This window comes from Sphaeramia orbicularis, chromosome 8 (assembly GCF_902148855.1).
Source record: "Sphaeramia orbicularis chromosome 8, fSphaOr1.1, whole genome shotgun sequence".
NCBI lineage: Eukaryota > Metazoa > Chordata > Actinopteri > Kurtiformes > Apogonidae > Sphaeramia > Sphaeramia orbicularis.
The window spans coordinates 21,789,911-21,816,531 of record NC_043964.1 but is presented as its reverse complement, the minus strand read 5'-3'; the positions used below and the strand labels follow the sequence as shown (position 1 = coordinate 21,816,531).

The 26,621-nt window shown below is 37.6% G+C and overlaps 1 protein-coding gene across 3 annotated transcripts in view; it reads right to left on the bottom strand.

Annotated features, from left to right (window-relative positions):
- The window catches only part of znf385c (zinc finger protein 385C), a 373,618-nt gene that overhangs the window by 109,941 nt on the left and 237,056 nt on the right, over positions 1-26,621 (bottom strand). The window contains exon 1 of one of the 3 annotated variants that reach the window (XM_030141262.1): positions 9,348-9,437. The exons of the other annotated variants lie outside the window; for them this stretch is intronic. Coding sequence (XP_029997122.1) covers positions 9,348-9,357 — 10 coding nt within the window. The 5' untranslated portion in view covers positions 9,358-9,437. Of the gene's footprint in view, positions 1-9,347; positions 9,438-26,621 lie in introns of those variants that run through there. 3 annotated transcript variants of the gene reach the window in all.

Below are 26,621 nucleotides of genomic sequence, written 5' to 3'. Positions count from 1 at the left end.
TACAGACTAGTCCACATAATGTACCGTGATGTTTTTTGTCTAATTCCAGCATTTACCTAATGTCACCTCTCATGTCATGTATTTAGCCCACACATTTTAACTAATTATTCTTTTTTACAGTAAGATAATATTTACTGCCGTGCCAATTAAACACCTTTAAAATGTAATGTCAACTAGAAGCACTCGGAGAGCGCAGACCTCCGCCAAGGCTGATCAGTGGCCCCCCCCGTGGGCCCACCCACCCCGGATCACCACCAAAATTTAATAATTTCTTCCTTATCCCATTTCCAAACCAACCCTGAAAATTTCATCCAAATCTGTCCATAACTTTTTGAGTCATGTTGCACACTAACGAACAGACAGACAAACAAACAAACAAACAAACCCTGGCAAACACATAACCTCCTTGGCGGAGGTAATCATCACATGTAGCCTATTTAGTCATTAAAACATTGGTGTTTCAAAATAATGCAAAAAACATAAGAGCCAGTCTTTTGAACGACTCTTTTCAGTGAACGGCTCCTGGTTTAATGGCTCCCTTCAAAGAGCCAAAAGTCCCATCACTATGGTTCTGCCACGCTTTTGTTTGTGTCACCTGTCTTTAACCACTGCGCTCTTTCTTTACTTAATCTGCATCTCTTCAGCCTGTTGCTGTTAAAGGCCATTAACTTTTCATGGACTCATCTGAGTCAAGGAAAGAGCATCGAGTGGAGGACGAGTCACCCACTCCAGTTGAAAGCTGCTGTTGGAACTCACGAGAAAAACACACACGACTGCAGCTATTGGAGGTGATGTGTTGCTGTTTCCCTTCAAGGCCTCCAGCTTTAGCCTTAGCACCCAGGGAATGAAAAGGCTAAGTGGTGAGGTTTTGGTGCTGAGTGCAGCGTGGGACCATTTCTCATGTTGTCAGAGCTCCTGCTGGGCCTCCCATATGCCTACAGCTCTCAGCATCCAGAAGCCATCAGTTCAGCGGGCGGCCCAATCAAACCCACGCTGTCTCTTCAATGAAATGACTTGAACTGTCACTCACATACAGACATTTTACCCACAGGGGGGCCCCGAGGCCACTACCGGGCACGTGCGAATGATGCATACACACGCTTTATATGCATGAGCAGACGCGTGTAGATCCCGTCACAATACAACCTGCACACTCATGTTACAACAAGTGCACCGCCACAAAGAGCATACATGCATTTATAAAAAAAAAAAAAAAAAAAAAGATGGCATGAATATTTAACATAAATGGGAGCCAGAACAGGTGTGGCTCACTGAGAGGTGACCCCTGCCCTTGAGTGACCTTTGATCTCGCTGATGGGAGGGCGTGTCCATGTAGACAGGGCTAATCATTAAGGTTACGGCCACAGTCCATGACTCACACCACCAAGATCCCTGAGTCCACGAAAATGGATAAAGGTAGAATATGTGACATTTCTGCATTAACCCTTTCATACATAGTGGTCACTACAGTGGACAGTTATTCTACAGCTGTTCTCTTGTATATTCATGGATTTTGTTGTTTTAGTTCCATATCAGCCAACATATTGGACACTTATGCATCATCCCATACACTACGATCGATAACATTAGTGTAACTTTGCTGTTCTTGATAAACCTGATTTAACATGTTTGAGTGTAAATCAGTTCCTTGTTATTGTTATTAGACTGTAATTAACAAAAAAGTTTTTTTTTTTTTCATATTATCTCCATGAAGTGAATAATGACTAGTATTAGAGTATGTTAAAATGTGAGAAAACATCAGATTAGCAGCATTAAAATGTTTTTATTTCATAGTTTTCACTCAGTATATCAGTAAATACATGTTTCTTTGTTTCCAAAATCAAACGCATGGTGTCCAGCTGAGTGGACATTTTTGCAACTCCATGAAAAATAGCTTAATAAAAAAAATGTACTGCATTGGTTTTTTTTTTAATGCCTAAAGAGGAATAAAATTACTCAAGAAAAAAAAAAATCTTGATTAAGGTTCTTGTAATTCATGCATGAAAGTGTTAAAATAGTAAAAATGGTGATTTATCTTCTAGCCCTCAAAGACCTAAACTCCAAAAACATCTACTGATATAATATTGAATGAATTCTGAACCACTAATACTATCAATACATATAAATAATTCAGGTAAAATGCAGCTTCTCAATGACATCAGATATGTCTTATCTAGATGAGGCTTTGTAGTGAACGTGGAAACACATTTTCTGCTTGACAAATGACAGAGGTTGTTGAAGCTTGTTTCTATGTTTTGTTAATGATATATTTTGCTGAAAACAAATCACTTTGGCTTCAGTTTTCTCTGTTTTGATATAATAAACATTGAAATTACTCTAAGCTTTCAGGAGTCTCTACATAATCACTAAATTAAATACAGAAAAAAATACCTGATTTTGACTGAAAAGGCAAAATGTAGGGGATAATACTATAGTAAACAATGATAAATCACTTAAATCTATTGAGAAAATAATAATTTATTTTTTTTTAAAAATAGAAATGGCATAACATGAATATACATCTGAGTGTGTTTGATGCACAAATATAAACTGATAATCATCCCTGAACACACACATTTACTGACAAATGTAGCATAATTACATTTTGTTGCATAAACAAGTTAAATGCCTCATTGTCCAATTGAAATTCACAAATAAAAGAAGCGTAAATGAATTTTACTTAATAGCCTGGTATTCATGGCAGTCCTTTAGAATCAGTCCACAAACCTCATATTCTCAACATTAAGTGATAATGATACAAAGAGAGGGATCAGACATTCCCATTTTGTCTACAACAGTGTTAAAAGACCAGAGCATGATACTATGCGACACATTGCGATATGACTAGTAGGTGTGATTCACACTTGAATAACAGCACTTCATCACAAAAAAGACTCTTGAAAAGCACTGAACATCAGAGGTTGGTGATATACAACACTATGAGAGCTTCCATGAATAGAATCCTCCTCTAAACTCCCATCACTTCCTGGACTGATCTCTACAGGGGATGATAAAACTAGAGTAAGAATGGTGACTACTGCAAGGCTTCAAAAAAAAAAAACAAAAAAAAAACACCCTTTTGAGTGATAACATGTCCAAATATTCTTGTACCTGGAAGCTATGGCTGACTGGCGCGTTAAAGTGAAAAAGAGCCACACAAAACACAACGACCGCTGCGTAAAAGGGAGCTCGAACTGAAATCTAGCGGGAAAACATAAGAGAAAAGATGTATTATACAAATTGACATAGCACTAGACATTTCTTTCGTCCTCATAGGAGTTTTTACAGAGATGACACAGACTAATAGGAGCTGAGGTAATGAAAAATAAAAAAGTGGGTTTGACTGCAGATTTGTCATTCCAGGTGAGGTGTTTGTTGAGCTAATTGAGCAGTGGGTTATTTGTCTCTCCCCTGTGTGAGTGTGTATGAGAGACAGAAGGTAGAAAGTGGGTAGAGCAGGAGCTGGAGAGCAGCCACATCCATCCCTCCAGCCCACGAGGGATGAACGAGGAGACGCGAGGCTCAGGAGATCCATCCATCATAATGTCTCGCCGTCGCACGCTCTGCTTTTTGCATGCATGTGTGTGTGTGTGTGTGTGTGTGTGTGTGTGTGCGTGCTAACACATTCATCCGTTCCCATCCCACTACGAAATACTCGGTCCAGACAGATGTTTGCTGCCGCTTTAACCCTAAAGACTCAAATGTTTAGCGGAAAAAAACACACATCCGGGTATTAGCCTGTTCGTGTAAGCGACCGGTGTTTTGATGGCGTTGCAGATGTGGAGGTGGTGGGAAACGGACCAAAGCCTTCGGTCCATGAGTGTTGCCTTTTCATTAACCTCCACATTTACACCCCCTCCACCTGCACAGCCACTTCAAACGACATGTTATTGCTTTTTGCTGCTTGGGAAGTACTCCAACCTCTACATGTTACAGCTGCAGCAAAGGGCAAGTGGATACCAATGTCTCAAGGTCAAAGACTGCCATTGAGTTTATACATGACGCTAAAGCAACGATAACAAGCACCATAGGTTCACAAGTCGCAATAATGCGCGAGGAACCTGATTTTAAAGCCATTCTGAACACTTTAACCCCAAACCCTCTTTAACCCTCATCAGACAAGTGACTATTTTTGGTAATTTCCGCACACATTACAAGACAGTGACAGCAACAGTTATAGCGAGGCAACAATCTCCGGTCAAATGTGGTCTGTAAGGTCCATCTCTGCAGGAACAGTGAGTGTACCTGCTTTGTTAGGTACCATGAAGTAATGGTACTAATGTAAGGAATGATGTTCAAAGGGATAAGGTGTGTGGATCAGCACTTGTGTTGGTCTAATGTTCTAAAAGTGATGTACCAATGTTGCACAATACATGTTCCTGTTATCTTACATGTGTTTCTCTTGCATTTTTTTTGTATTTTGGGGATTTTTTTATTACTGCCGCCAAGGAGGTTATGTTTTTCTCGGCGGTTGTTTGTCTGTTTGTCTGTCTGTCTGTGTGCAAGATAAACCAAAAAGTTATGGACGGATTTGGATGAAAATTTCAGGAAATGTTGATACTGGCACAAGGAACAAATGATAAAATTTTGGTGGTGATCAAGGGTGGGGGGTGGGGCACTGATCGGCCTTGGCGGAGGTCTGTGCTCTACGAGTGCTTTTCTAGAAAAGACAGCTCAGACCTCTGCCAAGGCAGATCAGTGCCCCACCCCCCACCCTCGATCACCACCAAAATTTAATAATTTGTTCCTTGTGCCAGTATCAACATTTCCTGAAATTTTCATCCAAATCCAGGGCACTGATCTGCCTTGGCGGAGGTCTGCGCTCACCAAGTGCTTCTACTTTTTATTTAATTTTGCCACTTATGGGCAAGGAACCAAATACGGTAACTTCATTAGCCTCGATTATCTACATGACAATAAAAAAATTAAGAAAAATTTCACAAAAAAAATTTCACAAAAGTAATGAAGTCTTGTTATGTCCTGTAGAAACCAATAATGTGATCAAACCAATAAATATGCCATTTTTAAAATGTAACAGGCCAATAACGTAATATCTGGCCAATAACATAAAAGTCCTAACCGATAACGTAATATTTTTTGGCAAATAATGTTATAGCTTATTATGTTACTGGGAGAGGGATACAGACACAAAGAGAGAGAAAGAGACAGTATGCATTTTCACAGTTATATCCAATAATAAAAAGTTAAATGAAATGATATTAGTATGTCATTACGTTATTGGCTCCGTTATTACATTTGCAAATATTTTTTTTTACCAGGCAAATAATGTAATAACTAACCAATAACATAATAAGTTATTACGTTATTGGCCAGATATTACGTTACTGGCTTATTACATTTTAAAAATGTCAAACTGATTGCGTTATCGGCCGTTATTACGTTATCAGCTGTTATTACATTATTGCTCATACATGTCCTCCAATAACACACTAAGGTTGAAATTCCGAATTCAGAGTGTTTCTATGAGTGCCGTATAATGGGTTAAGGGTGTGGCTACCACCATTAAGTGGTCACAGACTGTAACCCTAACACCGTGTAATTAGCCCTGATCAAGCCCGAGACCCCGTTTAGCAGAGATTAACCCTCCTTCCCATGCATTCCTGCCCCCCCCCCCCCTGCTGATCCTGCAGATAAAAAGGTCTGGAAGAGGAAGAATGGCTCCCACTCTCAGGGGACAGGCCTATAATCAGCCCTCCCATAGCCCTACAACCTGTCTACTGCCTGCAGGGGGTTTTGGCAGGATGGGTGAAACGAGACAAGGTCGAGCCCCTGCCGGCAGCTTTTTTTTTTTTTTTTACTCCTCCTCAACTCCTGCAAGGCAATCCTGAATGAAAACAGAACTCCATCTCTTCTGCAATCATGCATGTTGTGAAATTACAGCTGCTTTCTTGTACGGAGAAAACTCTCCCCAGTGACCCAGCGAGCGGCTTTTAACATGACGCAACGGCTGAGATGAATTCAGCTCAAGACCCAGGCACGACTAGTCGAGGTGTGTAAAGCTGCTCTTTCAGCTCACTCATAGTGGCACCGACACTGGAGGTGAGAAGACAACATTTCCGCACTGCCAGTTCAAGGTTGCAATGTCGTGCCTTTATTTCCTTGCCACTGTGGACAGAAGGTGTGAAACCAGGAGCAGGGGGAGTCACACAGGTGAATTTGAGTAGAAGGTAAAGCAAGTACTGAGGTAGACAGGTCCAATAAGACAGTCCAGTGGATTTTAGGTAGCAGCTAACCTTCCAAAACTAAGGCTATGTTCAGACTGCAGGCAGGACTGATTTTTTTTTTGCCCATATGTGACCTGTATCCGATCTGTTAAGAACAGTTTGAACATCATAAATCCAATTTTTTCAAATCTGACCAAGGCATATGTGATCCTAAATCCGATACGTATCTGATATTTTGCAATGCAACTTCAGTCTGAACACCCAGGTCGCATTTATCTGAACTTTACGTCATTGAAATGCGACAAACGTCACAATTCTGTGTCTCAGGTGTGTTACTTCCGTAAACACAGTACGTGCCTGCGTGGTCACATAATTACATCAGGACCTCTTTTGCGCATGCGGGTCACTTCAGGGTCACATGCAGTTCATACTCAAAACCAATATGAGCACATAAAAAAATCGAATTTTACCAAAAAATCTGCATTGTGCATTAAGACCTGCTGTCTAAATGTAGCCTAAGAAACAAGTGTCTGCAAACATGATTGACAGCCAAGTTTGAGTACATGTGGAAATCACCCACCCATTGCTATACATTGAATGGAAAGCTTAAAGAAACACTACTTTCATGACATTTATGTTTTTCATTGAACTCAAGGTGATTATTTTTCATTCATTAGTATTTCCTTACATGACCTGGTGCATACCTTCTGTCAGTACTCCATAATAGTATGCATTTTCATGTGTGACACTAAATATTAGGTCTGTACTCTTGTTTATTCTACAGCTGTAATGAGTATTTGAATAATACCACTACAAAAAAAATCCTCAAATCTTTTGTTTTTTATTTTTGCCTTGAGTATTTGTTTAATTATTAACTTTGTTTAAGTAGTCACTTGCGTTCCGCCCCTATAGAAGAGAGTGAGGAGGCTGTCCATAAAAGGTAAAAGATGTCCAAAGTGTGGGATCACTTCAAACTTAAAAAAAAACAGAGCATCTCGTACAATGTGTGTAAGTACATCTGAAGCCAGCACATGGTAAATGCTCGTTTTCCACTCAACATTAGCCAATTTAACGTGATTGCTAACTGAGAAACGCAGCAGTGCTGATTAGAACGTAGCTTATGCACTTGTTGTAATCTATAAAAATGACTCTGGATGACGGCTCTCAATAACAGCTTGATGATGAAATCCAATTACGTGATTAATCGCTGAAATATTTGGTAGAACGCTCGACTTCAAAAAGAACGGAAAGCTGCAACCCTAATTTATTGTATATTTTTCATTACTGTGTGCCATTTGTTATGTTTATATTGTAAAAGACGCCCTCTGTACATTATCTTAATACTTTTGAGGGGGTTTATCACGTAACACCAAGGGATTTGGGGAACATGTGTGTTTTAGAAGTGTGAATAGGAACAGATTTGCTTGAAATGTCACTGGTGCTTCAGATATGTTCCATAGATGCCAACACTGGATACACACATTGCATTATACCAGTGTGGTTTGGATCAGCACAGGTAAAACTAGCCTATAAGTGAGTCATGTTAACCGTAACATAGTGGGATCTTTGTGTAAAACAAAAGGGCAACCGAAACATCTCAGTCCTGTGTGCAGCCACCTTCACCAGTGAACGGATTAGAAGGTGGTATTTGGGAGTAAAAGAAGTAAATATGTGTAAAAATGCTAATGTGGCATCCATTTGCATGAGTCATTGGCCCATGCACTGAAGCCATTTTAAAAGCAGTGAGATCTGAAAGCACCCCACAATCTCCGTTATAACCAGATCCATCACATCCAGGCCTGGTGTGCGTGTAAGCGTGAGAATACCACCATTAGATCCAAATCAGTAAACAAGACTATCTGCTCGTGTCTTTGTAATAACCTCATCCGCTTCACTTACACATGCTCTTTTGTTTTCTATTTCTTCTCCTTTGAAATAAAGGCTCAAAGTTTAATACACCCAGAGGGAAAAATATATATATAACTGTGAGAATAGTCGCATTTCAGCAGAAAGCAGGGAATAGAAGATTGAGACATGGTTATAAATCAGCATTTCAGGTGGAACATGGGAGTAAGAGTAGAGCAGGTCCATCAGTTATCCTTGTGCTCAGCCCACACAAAAGAAATGTAGCCTACAACTTCATCCTCCGATATAATCACAGATAAGATGGAGTTCATTATGCAAATGAAGAAAAGTGGTCCTTTACTCTGGAATTACTGGGTCATTTTTTACACTGGCAGCAAAGAGCGCCATCAAATATAGTCAGGGTTTTGCTTTTTTCTTTTTTTTTCCTACCCTTAAAAATCAGAGCCATCCACAAATTCTATTTCAGCACAAGAAAATATGACTTTTTTTTTGTTTTTTTTTTGTTTTTAATCATATCATTAAAGGCTCCTGGGGGATTAAAAATAAATGTTTATTTCAGAGGCATATCAGACTGAATTTTACAAAAAAGGGAAAAGAAAACACACATGTTCGCACAACCTCTCCTTTGGGGTCAAATCAATAGTTATTTGCAAATAATTCCAACACAATCAATGACCTACAAATGAATTCCTTTTATTATTTATCATGGACACTTCATTTTGACATAAATGAACTAACATGTGGATAAAAAAAAAACAACAACAACAGATCACAGGCTTATTAACATGTTTGATGGAAAACTTAAAAACATATTTAATCATGCCCAATATATATATTTTTTGACAATTAAAGAGTTAAATCCACCTCTGGATTTGGGTGAAGTATGGATGATGAGGTGTCCGTAAACCCCGCACAGGTCAGGACGCACATGGACACATTAAAGCTCCATGACTTGATAGATAGTTTTGGGGTCTCCTAATAAAACAGTAATAGCTATAACGACTATATAGCCCTTCTAAAAGCGATTTTTAAGACAATCAACATGAATTTTAACAACAAACCCGACGATCTGTGGAGGATCAACCTGCGCGCACCATGAAATAACGGACTTAATTACGCGTTTTTTTTCCACACGCTTCTATTATTTTATCTAACAGTAGGTGCCGACTTTTTCCTCATATCATTACGCAGCGACGCTAAAATCCTTCATAAATTTCTCATAAGGGGTTCTACTGTAATATCCAGCGCAAAAACATCATCATCACCCGTGGAAAGAGTGTTCACAACAAGACTTACCGATCAGCATGGTGCGTTCAGGAGCGAATCCGCGTCTCTCCAGCTCGGCGTGCGTAAAAACTAAAAAAAAAAAAAAAAAAAAAAAGAAAGAAAAAAAGAAAAAAAAATACGCACTTTTATCCTCCCGATTAAGAGGACATGCACGATGGACAGGTGGAAACTACTGACGTCCACTAGTTGTAATAAAGAGCCTCGTAAAAAAGAAAAAAAAAAAAAAAATCTGTTTGGAGCCACTTCACGTCTGTGTTATGACAACTCTTTCTTGGTGCTTGGTGGTGGTGCTGCTGCTGGTGCTGTATCCGTCTTTGGTGACCAATCCCCGAGAAATCTCCGATCCTACTGATGCGCGGTATCCTCAGTTTAATCCTATCGCATGTGCTGCTGCTCCGCTTTGGCCTGAAGGAGGAGGAGGAATGGGGCTGTTGGAGAGGAGAGCACTGGAGCTGCCTCTTCCTCCTCTCTCTCTCTCTCACCGTCTCTCTCTCTCTCTCTCTCAACCCTTCCTCTCTTTACTTCTTCACTCACTTGGCACCTTTTACCTTGACAGCACTGCGCAGATGGGGATATTAGCAGGGTTTGTTTTGGGGTTTTTTTTGTTGTTTTTTTTGGGTTTTTTTTTTCTTCAGTCATACCTGTACAACGTGGCACCACATGAGTCAGACTTATTGTTTTACAGGTCAGCCCTGTAACTGATCTGTTTTAACCCTTTCATGCATAGTGGTCACTACAGTGGACGGCTATTCAACAGCTATTCTCTTGTATATTCATGGGTTTGGTTGATTTATGTGCATATCAGACAACACAGTGGACACTTACTGCATGTAACATTTCATACACAAACGTCATCTTAGTTTTAGAATTTGGATGCTCTGTGATCTCATAAAGTTCATCTCCTAAGACCCACCTATGGGTTTACTGTCTGTTTGTGGACAAGAGTTTCACAGCTTTAAAACAAACAAACAAATAAACCAACAAAAAAAACTGTCCACCACAAAGGACATTCATTCATTCATTCATTCATCCTTTCATTTTCTGAACCCGCTTTATCCTCACTAGGGTCATGGGGGTTGCTTGGAGCCTATCCCAGCTACATAGGGGCGAAGGCGGGGTACACCCTGGACAAGTCGCCAGTTCACCACAGAGGACATTCCATAAAATTAAAAAATTAAAAAAGCATTTGAAAAAACTGTTGCATCACAATGTTTCTAATGTACGCAATTATTCAATTCTGAAACAAGAAAAGCACTCGGAGAGCGCGGACCTCCGCCAAGACAGATCTGCGCCCCCCCCCCCCCTCACCACCACCACCAAAATGTAATCATTTCTTCCTTGTGCAAGTATCAACATTTCCTGAAAATTTCATGAAAATCCATCCATAACTTTTTGAGTTATCTTGCTAACAAACAAACAAACAAATAAACAAACATGCACGCACACACACAAAGCAAAGTGATCACAATACCTCCTGGCGGAGGTAAAAAAGCCAAAACGTGTATATTTGTATATTCCTAGGTATCAGGAGGTTAAAAATCTTCTTAATAAAACCATATTAAAAAAAAAAAAAAATTAAAAATACATTTCAATTTTAGCCTAATTTTGAGTAATAAAATCAATCAAAAAAAAAAAAAAAAATGAGATACTTTTTTCTTAATTCACACATGAAAGGGTTAATGAAATGCACATCCTGCCAGGCTGTCAAAGAAGGAGAGGTAAAAAAAAAAAAAAAAAAGCAATGGGAGCAGTGGGAGGCAGTGAAAAGCTATGGATGGCAGAAGTATAATAGGAGCACTGTAAACATTAAGGGAGTGAAAGGAATATTTCCTGAGACAGGTTTGCATTCAGGCTCTTATAAGGATGATTTGTGTGCACTTGTCAAGGCAGCTGCCTCGTCTGCGCGACACCGTGCGACATGAGAATGACTGCAAGTGATGGTTTCTCCCAGTCTGCTTCTCCTTTGTGTCTCTTCTTGTCGATGCATCATTTGGTAAAGCTGACACATATTCTGGGATTCGGAATTGGCTTGAGAGCACAGAGAGCCTGTTCGTATTAAATCTCTGTTTGTTCAAATGGTGTGTGTGAAAGCATAGATTGTGGGTTGAAGAGCCCTGGTGCAATGCTAAGCTGTCCTGGAGCGACGCCAAAGCACATCTCCCAGGGTGCTATCAGGAACTTAATTACAGCATTAAATTGCTCCCTCTCTGCCTCTCTGCCGTTCTCAGTTCACTTCCCCTTCTTTCCAATGTCTCCCCCCTCCCCAAACTGTGTATCTATCTAATCTTGCACTTTCCTCTCTCTGTTTGTCTGTCTTTATCTCTTGTTGGTCTTTGCTTCCTCTCTGCTCACTTTCCCTGCACTTGCTGGTCACAAAAAACTGCCTGTTGGTTCCATAGTGTCATGGAAAAGGCCGTAAAATGCGTTATGACGGTTTCATATACACTCAGGTGTGTGTATATTTGGACCAGTGGCGGCTGCTCGTCTTTCAGACAGGGGAAGCTCATTGTCGGCTTACATAAAAAAAAAAGTCAAGTTATTTAAACATAAATTCGTCCCTCCGTTCCTTTTTAAGAAAATGGTCAGCGACCTTATTGTAGCAACTAAACAAGAAAACGTTGAAATTATGTTAAATTGAAACAAGGAAGTACAATGAGTGTGTTTTATTTACAGTGCAAGAAATGAACAAGTAATTTCGTCGTGGTTTCTCTCTTGATTTCACAGCAGAATGCATGACGGTATAAAACTGAACTGTGTCAGTGAAGGAGTAGATCTCAAAATAGCTGTCAATCAAACGGGATTCAGCCTTTCAACTGATCCTCCAATCAGCACGTGGAAGCCCAGCGTCCAGCCCAGCCGAGCTCCGCCCACAGCTCCATTTACCCCCAGAGATGCCGAGCGTCCGGGGGCGGGACAACATCGTGGCATTTATCCAATTACCGTACAGTTTTGAGGCAATGAAAAAATTGTTCCACTTGAAGTGCATGGACGCCGAGTGTCTACAGGCAAGTGCACTGAGCAGAGATCGTATGAGAAAACAGCGCAACGGGAATGTATGAGAAGTGAACAACATCGAGTCCATTGATTTGTGATAAAGCTGATTCTGAACGAACTCGTCTGTGAGATGAACGTGTTCTAACACATTTGTAGTCAGTGAAATGTCAACACAACCGCACATATTTGACCATTTAATTTTCATAATTTTAGGGGAAGCTGAGCTTCCCTTACAGTCTATGAGAAATCACCACTGATTTGGACAGTGATACAAATTTTACCTCTGCACGCCAACACAGTGGATCTGAAATGAAGCAATTCATATGTGACTGAAGTGTGGACGCTCAGCTTCAACCCTTTAATCTCTGAAACATTATCCCAGGTAAACATGTTGTTGTGAATTTGCGTCTGTTTCAGTGTCATAAAAGCTGCTGTGAGTATGTGCTTGTGATCCTTTTCCTCAGTGGTTTTGTTTTACTGTTTGTTTTAGGGTCAAAATAGGTGGAATAACAGAAAAAGACAAACAGAGGAATTGAAGTTTGACAGGTTTTTACAAAATAATGCACTCAGAATGTACATTAGCAAAAGGTTTAGGATGTGGAACATGAACTGTGAACTGGAACACACTGAACAACAAGAATTTAAATTTTGGTTCAGTAGTTTTTTTTGTTTTGGGGCTGTTTTTTTCTAAATTAGTCCAGCTGCTTTTTGGCACCTGGTTGAACTCCATAAAGCAATTACACGGTCAAAACTCAGTAAAAACACAATAAAAAAAAGTAAAGGAAAATCACTACAATACCACAAACAACAATAAAAACAAAAAACCACAAGGAAAATCGTGTTAAAAAAAAGCCCAAACTGCCTGTTTTTATAGTGAGTCGGTCTAACTCACTGCTGTGTTTTGCTCCTCCATTACAAAGGCGACAGGGGGTGCACTGAGCATGCTCGGATGTCTATGGAAAGAGCAAGGTCTATTCTATCAGCACGTTTTGAAAATCTTCCTATTGAGCAAACGGTTGAATTTTTATGAATATTTAAAATAAATCACACACAGAACGCTCCCCACAGACACATCAGGAGTTAAAGGGTTAATTCAAGGAGTTTAACATCTTTATCTTTACGAATTACAACCATTTTAAACATAGTCCCTTCATTTTCAGAGACTCAAATATAATTGGACATCTGACGGACATGCAGCTTCATGTCCAGATGTGTCCTGTTCCCTGGTAATTCTATAACAAATTAAGCAGATAAAAGGACTGGAGTTGATTCTTTTATTCATTCATTTTCAGAACTGCTTACTCCACAAAAGGGTTGCTAAGGTTCCAGAGCCTATCACGGCTACGATGTTCAATGGAATTACCAATACGAGGTTCAAAGAGGTGTCAGTGCAAGTGATGGAGGCTGTTATTCAGCTGAGAAAACGAAATCTATTGGAGAGAACTTTAGGAGTTGTTAAATCAAAAATTTGGTTCATTTTTAGCCCATAAAGTCCCAAACATCCACTGGCAACCAAAAGCATCTACTGATCTAGAATAGTTTCAGTATCAGTATATCAATACATGTAAATAATTGGTGTAAAATGCAGTTTTTATCTTTTCATGGTCATCAGATATGACCCATTTGGACGTTCAGAGACTCCGTAGTTACCGTGGAAACACTGTCATCTTCTACAACATTGATTCACCAGTAAAACCCATGGAGTTTGACAAATGACAGTGGATGAAGATGCTTGTGTTGTGTTTATGTTCAGTTATTTTACTGAAAATGCAACCTTTTCTTCAGTTTTCTCTATTTTAATATAATAACCTTTGAATTTACTCTGAGTTTTTATAAACATCTAAATTAAATAGAGGAAATTAAATAGAGGAAGTACATGATTTACAGTGGAAAAAAAAGCAAAATACAGAGGATAATATTATAATAAATGGTGATAAAACACTTACAAAAGGTTAAATAGAGAGAAAAAATAATAATTTGGTAACTGCCACAAAAGTAGCACTGGGTCTTTATGGGTTCCAAAGACAGAATCCACTGGTGAGTTCAGCAACAGCAGAAGACCTGGAACACGACTCAGGTGGATGATCACAGAATGCTTTAGTTGGTGAAGAAAAACTGTTTTACAACATTCAGCAAAGTCCAGAATGTATTATAGGAGGTAGATAATATGTCACTGTCAAAGTCTGCACTCAAGAGACGCCTTCATGAATGTAAATACAGAGGGTTACCACCACTGCTAACACTAATGTTTATACTAGGGCTGTTAAAATTAACGCATTAACGCAGATTAATCCATCATTATGATTAATCTGATAAAAAAAAAAATTTTAATACAATTAACCCATCTGCAGCACAGAATGACTCTGAACGTCTCTGACAACACATGTTGGGCAGTTTGTCCAAGTAGAGTTATCGTCTTTCATGTGCAAATGGGCAGTTGACCCAGTAGTGGCAGGCAGCAGAACCAGACCCTACAGATGGAAGACCCTAAACAGTGTGTTGGCCTTCTGGATGGAAATATGAGGACAAAAAAACCAAGACAACCAAGAACAGTTGCTTCAAGTTGTTTTGTTGAAACTGCTGAGGGTGTTTATTAAAAATATTGAGTGCATATATTCCCTTCTTTCTTGAGTCTGTTTGTTCACAAATCGCATTTTATTTTGAAACGCGATTAATATACTGTAGATTAAAAATGAATGATATTTAATTGTAATTAATCCCAATTAATTCACAGCAACCATGTGATTAATTCGATTAAAAAACTGAATAGTTTGACAGCACTATTTACTACTACTACTATGGAACAGTCGATCAACATACAGCATTATACACACTCTGCAGGAAGGAATTTTCTCTTCACACAAAATATCACATTAATGTGAAGCATACATTAGTCGGGGATTCTGCTAGCACTTCAGCTAACGCGTCACCCAACTTGCGACAAACACGTTAAGTGTATATATCTTCCCTTCTTTCTTGAGTCAGTTTGCTCATGCAAAATGAAACGCAATTAATAAACACTGTAAAAAAAAAAAAAAAAAAAAAAAAAAAACTTGTAAAAAAACCGGTAATATTCTGGCAGCAAGGGTGTTGAAAAAATACTGTTAAATAATGGAAAATAACTATCTCATAAAAATACAGTGATTTTCCATAATTAGAATACAGTTTTTTGTCCTAACTTTACATGAGATTTTGCATATTTTTTTGACTTTTTAATGTTTAATAAAGAACATTTTCATGTATTAAAACAATCAAATTACCTATAAATATATATATAAATAATTTTCAGTGAGACTAAGTTGTACAATCCATTGATAAAAACTGTATTTGGATAGTTTATCAGTGCTTATACATGTTATACATTCACAAAAATACATTTATTCAACATTTTTGCTGTGAAACCTCCCGTAATTACACAAGATATTTCTCAATTAACAAACAAGTCTGGTTAAACAATAATTTTATCTGGTTTAAAAATTTTTTTTCCTTTTATAGTACTAAAGTTTAAATTAACAGTTTAATCTCATAAATAGAAAAGAAATATTTGTGAAATTATGACACATTTGCCAATGTATTTTTACTGTATTTTTCAGTGGAAAAAGAAAACTTTTTTTTTTTTTTAAATGGAAATTTCATGGTTATTCACAGTTACAGTTTTTTCATGTTATTTTATATTTGACATGTAAAATCACAGTCTATTTTTGTCATTTCATTGATATTTTCCTGTATCTTGAAAATACAGGAAAAATACGTAAAATACACAGAGAAAATTCTGTTAAATTACAGATTTTTTTTACAGTGTAGATTAAAAATGAATGCTATTTAATCATGATTAATTGAAATTAATCCACAGCAACCCTGTGATTAATCTAATTTATTTATTTATTTATTTATTTATTTTTTTATCACTTGACAGCACTAATTTATAGCAATCTTACTTTGTCCAATTATTTTGAGCCTTTAAAAACAGTTCTAATTCCTAAAGGGTTAATGCAATATTTTTGTCAAACCCCTTGTATTAAAGCTGAACGTCCACACTTCAATCACCTCTTGATTGTTTCATTTCCAGTCCACTGTAGCGGTGTACGGAGGTAACATTACAAACTTTGTGTCACCGTTCAAATATTAATGGTGCTAACTGTGTGTATATTCTGTGCATACTATGTGCATAATCAGTCTAATTTCACACTTGCCTATGACTAATTTATTCATTATGCTGTTGTCGGTTTTATTAAGGTGTAGTTCGACCTGCAGCGGTGTGAAAGAGGAGCATGGCAGCAGTGAGCGGTGCTAGACATTATCCTGCTGATAGAGACTTCCTTTTACAGATGAGATATTAGCTCTGACACACTGTTACGTTGGGTGTGATCTACCTTTCCCCTTCTATCCAGGTTTTTGTTCCCTGCCATTCACTGAGGCAGCAGTGGACCCAGGAATGCTCCCCTGGGGCAGAGTGGAGGACACAGGGGCAGCTGGGCTGTCCTCCTGCTTCATGCCAACCATCAGCCGGCTGCCTGGCATGCCCGACTCTGGCCTAATTAGAAACATGGGAATGGCTCCAAGCTTTACATCAGTCAGCCTCAGCCAAGATGATTTGTTCTAACCTATTTGTTCTTTATGTTAGAAGACGGTCTGTCACTCTACTATATTATGGTTTCATCTAACAGTAAGCGACTGCTGGACTGTTAAAGGTCAGCGTTAGCACTGCAGCACTGTTTATTTTACAGAGCTCTGTTTTTGTTTTTTTAAGCTACTGAGTCTTGAGCAGCAAAAGCTGTCAAGAATAAAATCCCCCACAAACAATATTACATACATTTTTAGTGTGTGTTAAGGATTATAATAATAGAATGTGCTAAGGATTAAAAATGTGGGGAAAGAGGGTTTTGTTTTTTTTTTTTAATAAAAAGCACTATGTTGTTTCATCAGTTTGCATTGGACATTTTTACCTGTTTCTATTAAAATCTTAAATGTACAGTATGTAATTTCATTCAATTGAAATAATAACAAAAGATGCAGATTAATGGCATGTTGAATTAACTTGGGATCATGAATTGATTTACAGTAAGAAAAACACAGAATGATGATTAAAAGGGCTAAAAGCTGCAGTTTTGTTTTTTGTGTCATTAGGTAAATTCCATAATTACCTTTCAGCACATTGTAGTTAAAGTGATGTGAGAGGAAAAATCTGTTTACAGACTGTAATAAATCTACCCTTTGATGGAGACTTTGCCAGATCGGAGGTGTTTTAAGGAAGATTGGGAGTTAAATAAATGATTGAGAGCCCAATTTACCAATTACTAAAGACACTCTCTTTACAAATAGAGTGAAAAAGCATCAAGTTCATCTATATTAATGTTTAGTCTGTTGATATGGACCTAGAGGAGAGAGCTGTTTTCCCCTTTAATTTCAGCTCCTGCATCTTTAGGTGATTCTATCATCATGTTTTGTTTTTGCTTTGTTATTGTTATTTTTTAAGCTACTGAGTCTTGAGCAGCAAAAGCTGTCAAGAATAAAGTCCCTCACAAACAATATTACATACATTTTTAGTGTGTGTTAAGGATTATAATAATAGAATGTGCTAAGGATTAAAAAAGTGGGGAAAGAGTTTTTTTTAATTTATTTATTTTTTAAATAAAAAGCACTATGTTGTTTCATCAGTTAACATTGGACATTTTTACCTGTTTCCACTAAAATCTTAAATGCACAGTATGTAATTTCATTCAATTGAAATAATAACAAAAGATGCAGATTAATGACATGTTGAATTAACTTGGGATCATGGATTGATTTACAGTAAGAAAAACAAAGAATGATGATTAAAAGGGCTAAAAGCTGCAGTTTTGGTTTTTGTGTCATTAGGTAAATTCCATAATTACCTTTCAGCACATTGTAGTTAAAGTGATGTGAGAGGAAAAATGTGTTTACAAGCTGTAATAAATCTATTCTTTGATGGAGACTTTGCCAGATCGGAGGTGTTTTAAGGAAGACTGGGAGTTAAATAAATGATTGAGAGCCAAATTTACCAATTACTAAAGACACTCTCTTTACAAAAGCATCAGATGCATCTATGTTAAAGTTTAATCTTTTGAAATGGACCTAGAGGAGAGAGCTGTTTTCCCCTTTAATTTTAGCTCCTGCATCTTTAGGTGATTCTATCATCATGTTTTGTTTTTGTTTTGTTTTAGTTTTGTTTTTTTACACTACTGAGTCTTGAGCAGCAAAAGCTGTCAAGAATAAAATCCCTCACAAACAATATTACATGCATTTTTAGTGTGTGTTAAGGATTATAATAATAGAATGTGCTAAGGATTAAAAATGTGGGGAAAGAGTTTTTTTTGTTTGTTTGTTTGTTTTTTAAATAAAAAGCACTATGTTGTTTCATCAGTTTGTATTGAACATTTTTACCTGTTTCTATTAAAATCTTAAATGTACAATACGGAATTTCATTCAATTGAAATAATAACAGAAGATGCAGATTAATGGCATGTTGAATTAACTTGGGATCATGGATTGATTTACAGTAAGAAAAACACAGAATGATGATTAAAAGGGCTAAAAGCTGCAGTTTTGTTTTTTGTGTTATAAGGTAAATTACATAATTACCTTTCAGCACATTGTAGTTAAAGTGATGTGAGAGGAAAAATGTGTTTACAAGCTGTAATAAATCTATTCTTTGATGGAGACTCTGCCTGATCGGAGGTGTTTTAAGGAAGATTGGGAGTTAAATAAATGATTGAGAGCCCAATTTACCAATTACTAAAGACACTCTCTTTACAAAAGCATCAGATGCATCTATGTTAAAGTTTAATCTTTTGAAATGGACCTAGAGGAGAGAGCTGTTTTCCCCTTTAATTTTAGCTCCTGCATCTTTAAGTGATTCTATCATCATGTACAGAAAGTACAGTTCAGTAAAAGGATGCTCCAGAGAGACAAACAGTACATTTGATCAGAACTCATCACCTGGCTCATTGGATATAAACCCTGCTAAAAGCTAGAATATGGGTAAATATTTCTATCATGCAGTTGAAGGATTGTTATTCTCCTTCCTTTTGCCATTTATGCATTATTTCACTGAAAGTCCCGCTCATTATGTGACAGAACAGCAACTTCTAAGCTGCAACTACACCCTGAAAATGGCAAGTTTTGACAAAGACAGATGTCTTTTTATGTGATGTCATTTTAATCCTGGGAAATGCTTCCTCATGTGCACACGTTCCACCTAAACAGCTTCTCTTCTGACACTATCTTGCAAATACACTTGCAGCATCCTGTGCTCAGTGCTGCCCAAGAACCAGCAAAAACAATCTCAGTAACTTTTCTCCTTATTGCAGAATGACAGTGGATGGAGTCAGATTTATTTACAGTGATGTGTGCTAATGAAATGTGGAAATAGGTCTGGATATGTAAGAATGAAATGTAAAAATACAGATTATCAGCTCTAATCATTAGCCATGAGTAGAGGTCGACTGATATGGGTTTTCTATGGCCGATATTTACAGCCGATTTTTGAGGCCAATATTTAAGGCCTGTGTTTTTTTTTTTGTTTTTTGTTTTTAAGCACATTGACCATAAGATACAATTGAAACACTCAGATAATCAAGATTTTTATGCAGCAATATAAATGAAATTATTTAAACACACACCACATTTATTGAACTTCAAGTGCTGCCCACACAGATGCCTGATCAAAAATCTTATAACATTTTTACTACTGATCAAATATCGGCTTTCAAAAAAAAAAAAAAAAAAAAAATAAGACGATGAGAAGTGTGATATTGAAAAAAAAAAAATCTATATATCGGCCAGCCGACATATCAGTGTACCTCTAGCAATGAGACTCCTTTTCACTACCAGTATTGATGAAAATGTAATTTACTCACATTACATTTGGTTATACTCATGTTATATAAGCAAACATAATGCATCTATGGGTCTTTATTGAATAAAAAATACCACAGAATGTGAACTTTGTTAGAAATAATTGACAATATGCAAGTACAATTCAACAAAATACACTATAAGAACAAAAATATCGGGAAACATTATATATGTAGATTGTAGGACTTGCCATTCTCATCATGATAAAAATGTTCATGTCAGTTGTTGTCAATAATTATCATTATGAATGTCAAGTCAATATTTCTCTGAAGGTTAAAGGCTAATATTTCTTCCCGGGTGAAAGCTGGAGAAATTGGAGATGGTTATTTACGGTCAGAACATGACAAATATTGACATAGAACATTCACTACTTAATTTATAATAATGAAAAAAATGTCAATGTTAAGTAAAAACCAACAGAAGTAATCAAAATTACCCCTAAAGATGAAATTATATCTATTACAATGATATTTGTCTCAGTATATATTATGATATTTGGCATTATCATGTCATAGTCTGGCCCTGTTAGTAATGAAACACCTGAATTCAATGTGTCGCAGTACTTATTACACATAACATAGGCTTTATTTTTTATATTTTAATGTGGACATGTTACATTTTAAAAGTTAAAGTCACTTACTTTTGGTTTGTTGTTTTGGCGGACACAAAAACTGATAAATGGGGAAAAAGCAAGGGATAAACTACAACTTTATGACAGTAAAAAAAGTCATTTTATCACAATGACTGCGTTGATTTATCGTCCATAAAGATCGAAGATTGGTAAATAAGCTCCAAAGTGATTGTTTCTCCTCATGGGCAGAGACAACGATGACTCTTCACTTAACAATGATGGACTTTGGTTAATACTAATGATATTTACTGGTTTGCTGTGAGCGGAGTATCTATGGTGATGAGTGATGGACCCTGGAGAGAAGAGAAGGTCAAGCTGTCACGCTGTCATCGAGGAAAATTGCATCTTTTTACAACTCTGTTCCTCTCAGTACTTTTCTGCCCCACTAAGCTCTAAAACCCCTGTTTATTGATAAAAAAAAGCCTCTGTGTCATGATCAGGAGAAGAAATGTGAGCCCGGAGGGAAGATGGACATGCATGTAGGATATTGTGGTCCTCTGATCACATGGAGAAGAAAGACTGTGATATGAGGAAAGTCTGTGATGTGCAACAACAACAACAAAAGGACTCCAAATGAAGAAGCTACAACTGGAACAAATATGCGAAACATTCTGATAATTGATTACAGGGCTTGGGCGTCTTTGTAGAATAAAAGCTAAAAATTTTCTGCTAAAATGACCTTTAACAATGTCATTAGAGCTTTGGAAATTACAGATTAACATTTTATCACTATTTTCTGTAGGGATGCACTGGAATTTTCAGCTGATGCTATTGCTGATGTTATTCGCTCTTTTTATTTGTGTTTCCCTGTTGTTAAAATGGTAACTTCATTGTTCAAAGCATTTATGGCATTCATCAAAATCAGGGTTCTAATAGTTTTGGATTTTTCATTATAGTTTAGTTTTATTTAGTTTAGACTTTTTTTTCTAATTCAGTTAGTTTTAATTTGTTTTTAGAGCAGGTTTGCTAGTTTTTATTAGTTTTCATTTTTTTCTAAATGCTTAGTTTTAGTTTAGTTTTAGTATTAGTTTGAGTTTTCTCATATCTTTTATTCCCATAAATCCCGTACAGTACTCTGCTGCTTTCTCCCAACTTTAGTCTCCATGTTTCCAGGTACAGTGGGAACCAGAAGATGACTCTAGGCTACAAGTAATGACAAGTGACGGACCGTGAAGTACCATATGGTGCCGCTAGCTAAAATCGCTATCGCAAAATAAATCAATTTTGTATCAGTCTCACATTGACAAAGATGAAAACGAAGGGAATTTTACCCATAATTACCTCCGCCAAGGAGGTTATGTTTTTGCCAGGGTTTGTTTGTCTGTTTGTTTGTTTGTTTGTTTGTTTGTCTGTCCGTTAGTGTGCAACATAACTCAAAAAGTTATGGACAGATTTGGATGAAATTTTCAGGGTTTGTTGGAAATGGGATAAGGAAGAAATGATTACATTTTGGTGGTGATCGGGGGTGGGGGGGCCCACGGGGGGGGGCACTGATCAGCCTTGGCGGAGGTCTGCGCTCTCCGAGTGCTTCTAGTTTTAATAAGTTTTAGTTAGTTTTGTAAGCACACAATAAAGTTTCAGTTAGTTATCGTTTTTTTCTTTTAATTATAGTTTTTTTTATTTATTTCAGTTAATGAAAATGTTTTTTCAATTCTAGTTTTCGTCATTTCGATAGTTTTCGTTAACAATAATAACCTTGATCAAAATATCTTTGAATGAGAGCATCCACACTACCAACAAAAAGTTAAGGATATTTTTCATTTTTTGGCAGTTTTTTTCAGTTGGGATTCCTGCACAGCGTTTTTAACTTTTTTTGTGTGTGACTTGAATTGAAACACATTTTTTAAATGACCAGACATAATTTTATTTACCAATGGCAAAAATGACAAAAACAATGACAAAAAAAAAAAAAGAAATAGCCTTAACTTTTTGTTTGTAGTGTAGGTATAAGATAATATTAATAATAATTATGGATTAGGTTTATATAGCACTTTTCTATGAACACATACTCAGAGGATCCGTTATTCATTCACTCTCACATTCGCACTGTGGTGGTGTTAGACTACATTTGTAGCAACAGCTGCCCTGGGGCAGACTGACAGAGGTGTGGCTGCCAATTCATGCCTACAGCCCCTCTGACCACCACCAAACATTCAGACGCATTCATACACCAGTGTGAGTAGCAGCACTGGAGGCAAGGAGGGTGAAGCGTGAAGCGTCTTGCCCAAGGACACAACAGCACATGTACTGAGCGGGATTCGAACTGCCAACCCTTTGGTTACTGGGTGACACGCTCTACCGTCTGAGGCATGGCCACTCCGAAAAATGACAAAAAAAAAGAAATATCCTCAACTTTTTGTTTGTAGTGTAAGTATAAGATAGTATTTTGCAGATGTCAGTGGCCAATGTTTATGTGTCCTGTTATATTCATTCATATTTTATACATTTTATTTAATTAAAGGGGTTCTATGTGTCACTGATATTCCAAGCTCAAAAACAGCAGGGGAAATCACGCACCGGTACACTCTTTGGACCAAAACCACCAACAAATCAATACCATGTATCCACAGACTGTATCACTCCCTGAATAAAGTACAAAGCTCATTGTTTACACACATCTGTACTGTGGTATCATCAACTTTTCTTCATCCACTGAAAACTCAAAGCCGCTTATTTCAACAATCAGTTTAACACTAGTCGCTTTTCCATTGACCTTCAAATTGCGCGAATATAACTTGCACATCAAAATTTGCCTAATGGAAAAAAAAGAATTTTGGCAAAATTGTAGTTTTGCGGTGAAAAGTTTTTTTGCTGGCAAGAGGTGGTTTTTTGGGTGTAGTAAAATTGGTATATCACGCAAAACTGCAATGGAAAGACCTTTTTATGCAACTAGAGTCATGGGAGTAAAAAAACGGATGTTGACGGACATTACAACAAGTGAAGAAGAAGAGTTTTAACAGAAACATGGCACGGTATGTGTGGACACACCAGGAAACTGAATCATTTTTGAATTTAGTACGAGATAGGGGGGTAATATATAATAATAATGAATATATCTGTAAATCAACGTGATATTTATGTTCGTCGCCATGTTTATAAAATGACTTCTCGTGACATCTTGCGATTATAAATAAACAAATCATCACATTTGTGATTTAATGGAAAAACCGACATTACACACTTCTGTTTTTTCGACCATTAGTAAATATCGGTAAAGTTTGATGTCCAATGGAAAAGCCACTACTGTTTCTTATAATCTTCACGTGTTGTATCAACTGATAGTTTACAGTGTAGCTTCGTTAGCTTAGCTCTGTTTTTAGACAGAAAACAGCCACAGTAAAACCACAAATCACCTGTTTTCTGTACGATTTGCGTTGTCAATATCTAAAGATCTGTTTGGAATGACCAAACAAGTTCAGAGCTAGAGGTGCACAAAATATCGTTTGAGTATCGACACTGCGATGTATGTGTGTGGAAGAGTCGCATCGCTGGTCCTGCAATGTAGGAGGTAAATGAATTCAATGTGTTTTCATCTAATTTCAAGGGCACCTGACACACTGCATGCAATGATCCATGAATCACAATTGTTCTTAGTCAGGTTGGAGTGAGTCACTGGTAACAACATTGAAAAATAAGCAACAAACAAGAGAAAGTCACCATAAATGAAGACTTGGTGCCAAAAAGAAAAGCAGCGTCAGTTATCTGGAATTATTTCAGCTACAGAAAGGATGACACTGAAACACGTATTTTGTGTCAACAGTGTTTTGCACCTGTTGTCACAACAAGAGGAAACACAACTAATTTGTTTGACCATTTACGTCATCACCACACAGCTATTACATCCTCTTGAGTATTTTTTCATATCGCAATATATATTGCAGGGTTAAAAAAAAAAAATCACAATATCAGTTTTTTTCCAATATCGTGCAGCTCTAGTCAGAACCTGGTGTAGCAAATATGATACAAATGGTTTTATAGGGTTAAACATTCTTTGTTTCCTTGGGACAAAAAGGGAGGATTTATACAAACAAAAACAAACGCAGGAAATAACATCGCCACCAGTACTGCCTGAAAATTACAGTGCATCCCTGAAGAAAATGAAAAAATATTGATCAGTACATCCAAAAGCTAATTCTCACATTGTATTTTTATATCTGTGCATCTCCAACTGACACAAATTGCTCCTTTTTTATGCTTCCATACACAGGTAAAGATTGCTCATGTTGAATAGCGTACGCCAAGAGAAATTACTTTGAGCATGCTTTTACCGAACAAATTGCTCATGAATACACAACCAATTAAACACAACATTTAATTATTTCACGTATTTATTGCACTTCAGCGTCTTTTGCAATCTGTTTATCTTGCCAGTTCATCTTATACGTCTGTAAATAATAGCAGTTAATACAAAAAAACAACGCTGCTGAACTGTAGAGAAGTTGTGATAAAGGTAACAGAGGTACAGGAAACAGCGGATGCGCTTTGTTGTTTTGTTTAGGTGTGATTTTGGGGATGAGAAGGTAAGGTGGAAGCTGCGGAAAAAGGTGAGCTGACTGTAATTATCATGCAGTGTGTGCGCTGTAGCATGTCAGCGCTGTCACCGAGTGGGCAGGGTTGGTTAGGGTTGGACGGGCAGTGGGTGCAGTGGGTGGAGATAGAGACGGTGGGCGCAGTGGGATGGCGTGACAGCGGGGGCACGAGACCTGAGGTGGTGGGAGGAGGGGACGAGGAAGCGTGAAATATGGAGATAGCGGCTGTCACCTGAGAAGATGACAGCGCGTGCGAGCCTAATACCGTGTGACATCTTTTTAGCGATGGCATCTGGGCATCTTTACAACATCTTCCCCTCCCTCTCCTCCCTACTTGCCATTAACAGATGGTAACAAGCTCCCAGAAAAGCCTCAGTTAGGAGCTGATGAGAAGTTCATCTAGCTGTCTCTCAAGAGCAGATTGATCAATACCTGTCAGCCAATGACAGCCTTGTAATGTCCACCTTCTTGTTTTCCAATATGTGGTAGGAATGTATGAGCACAAAGAGAGCAAACAGGGTGTGCAAAGAGAGCAACGATGGCAGTTAGGGAGTTGTGTGTTCATTTAACAAGACACATGTGAATGGATATTGATGCATGGCTTCAGATTATCTCCTTTATGTTGGTGGCAACGTAATTGTAAACAAGTAGTCTTTTATTACATTTACTGGATGGCTAACTGCGTGCAATAGAGGTGTGAGCATGAGTTACCCATAGGAACGATAATAATTATTAGGGATGCACCAGTACCACTTTTTTCCAGACCGAGTATGAGTATGAGTACTTACATTTGAGTACTTGCTGATACGAGTACTTAATAATCTCAGTCCAGTTCTTAGTTCCTTTTGTAAATGTGCTTTATTGTCGTTGTCATTAGTCTGACTAGAACAAAATGCTGCTACTGACATTTAATGTGTTGGAATGAGTGTTTCTCAATTAATCCACCAGGGGGCGCCGCTCTGAATTAACCATACTGGACAAACACCACGAAGAAAAGTAAAGTTTTTTGAGAAGAAGAAGAAGAAAGTCAGTAATAACAAACATGGAGATGACAGAGGTAACACTAATGTGATACTAATATTGCAGCGTTTTCTCTGGTAAGGTTTAAAAGTGAAGCTTCAGCAGGTAGAGAAAAGAGAAATGAGCGATAAGTTTTGTTTTCACTTCCGCTGGCGGCGGTCTGCACCGCTCCGTACTCCCGCTGGTATTCTCTGTCTAGGTACGCATCCTCCAGCACCTGGAAAACGGATG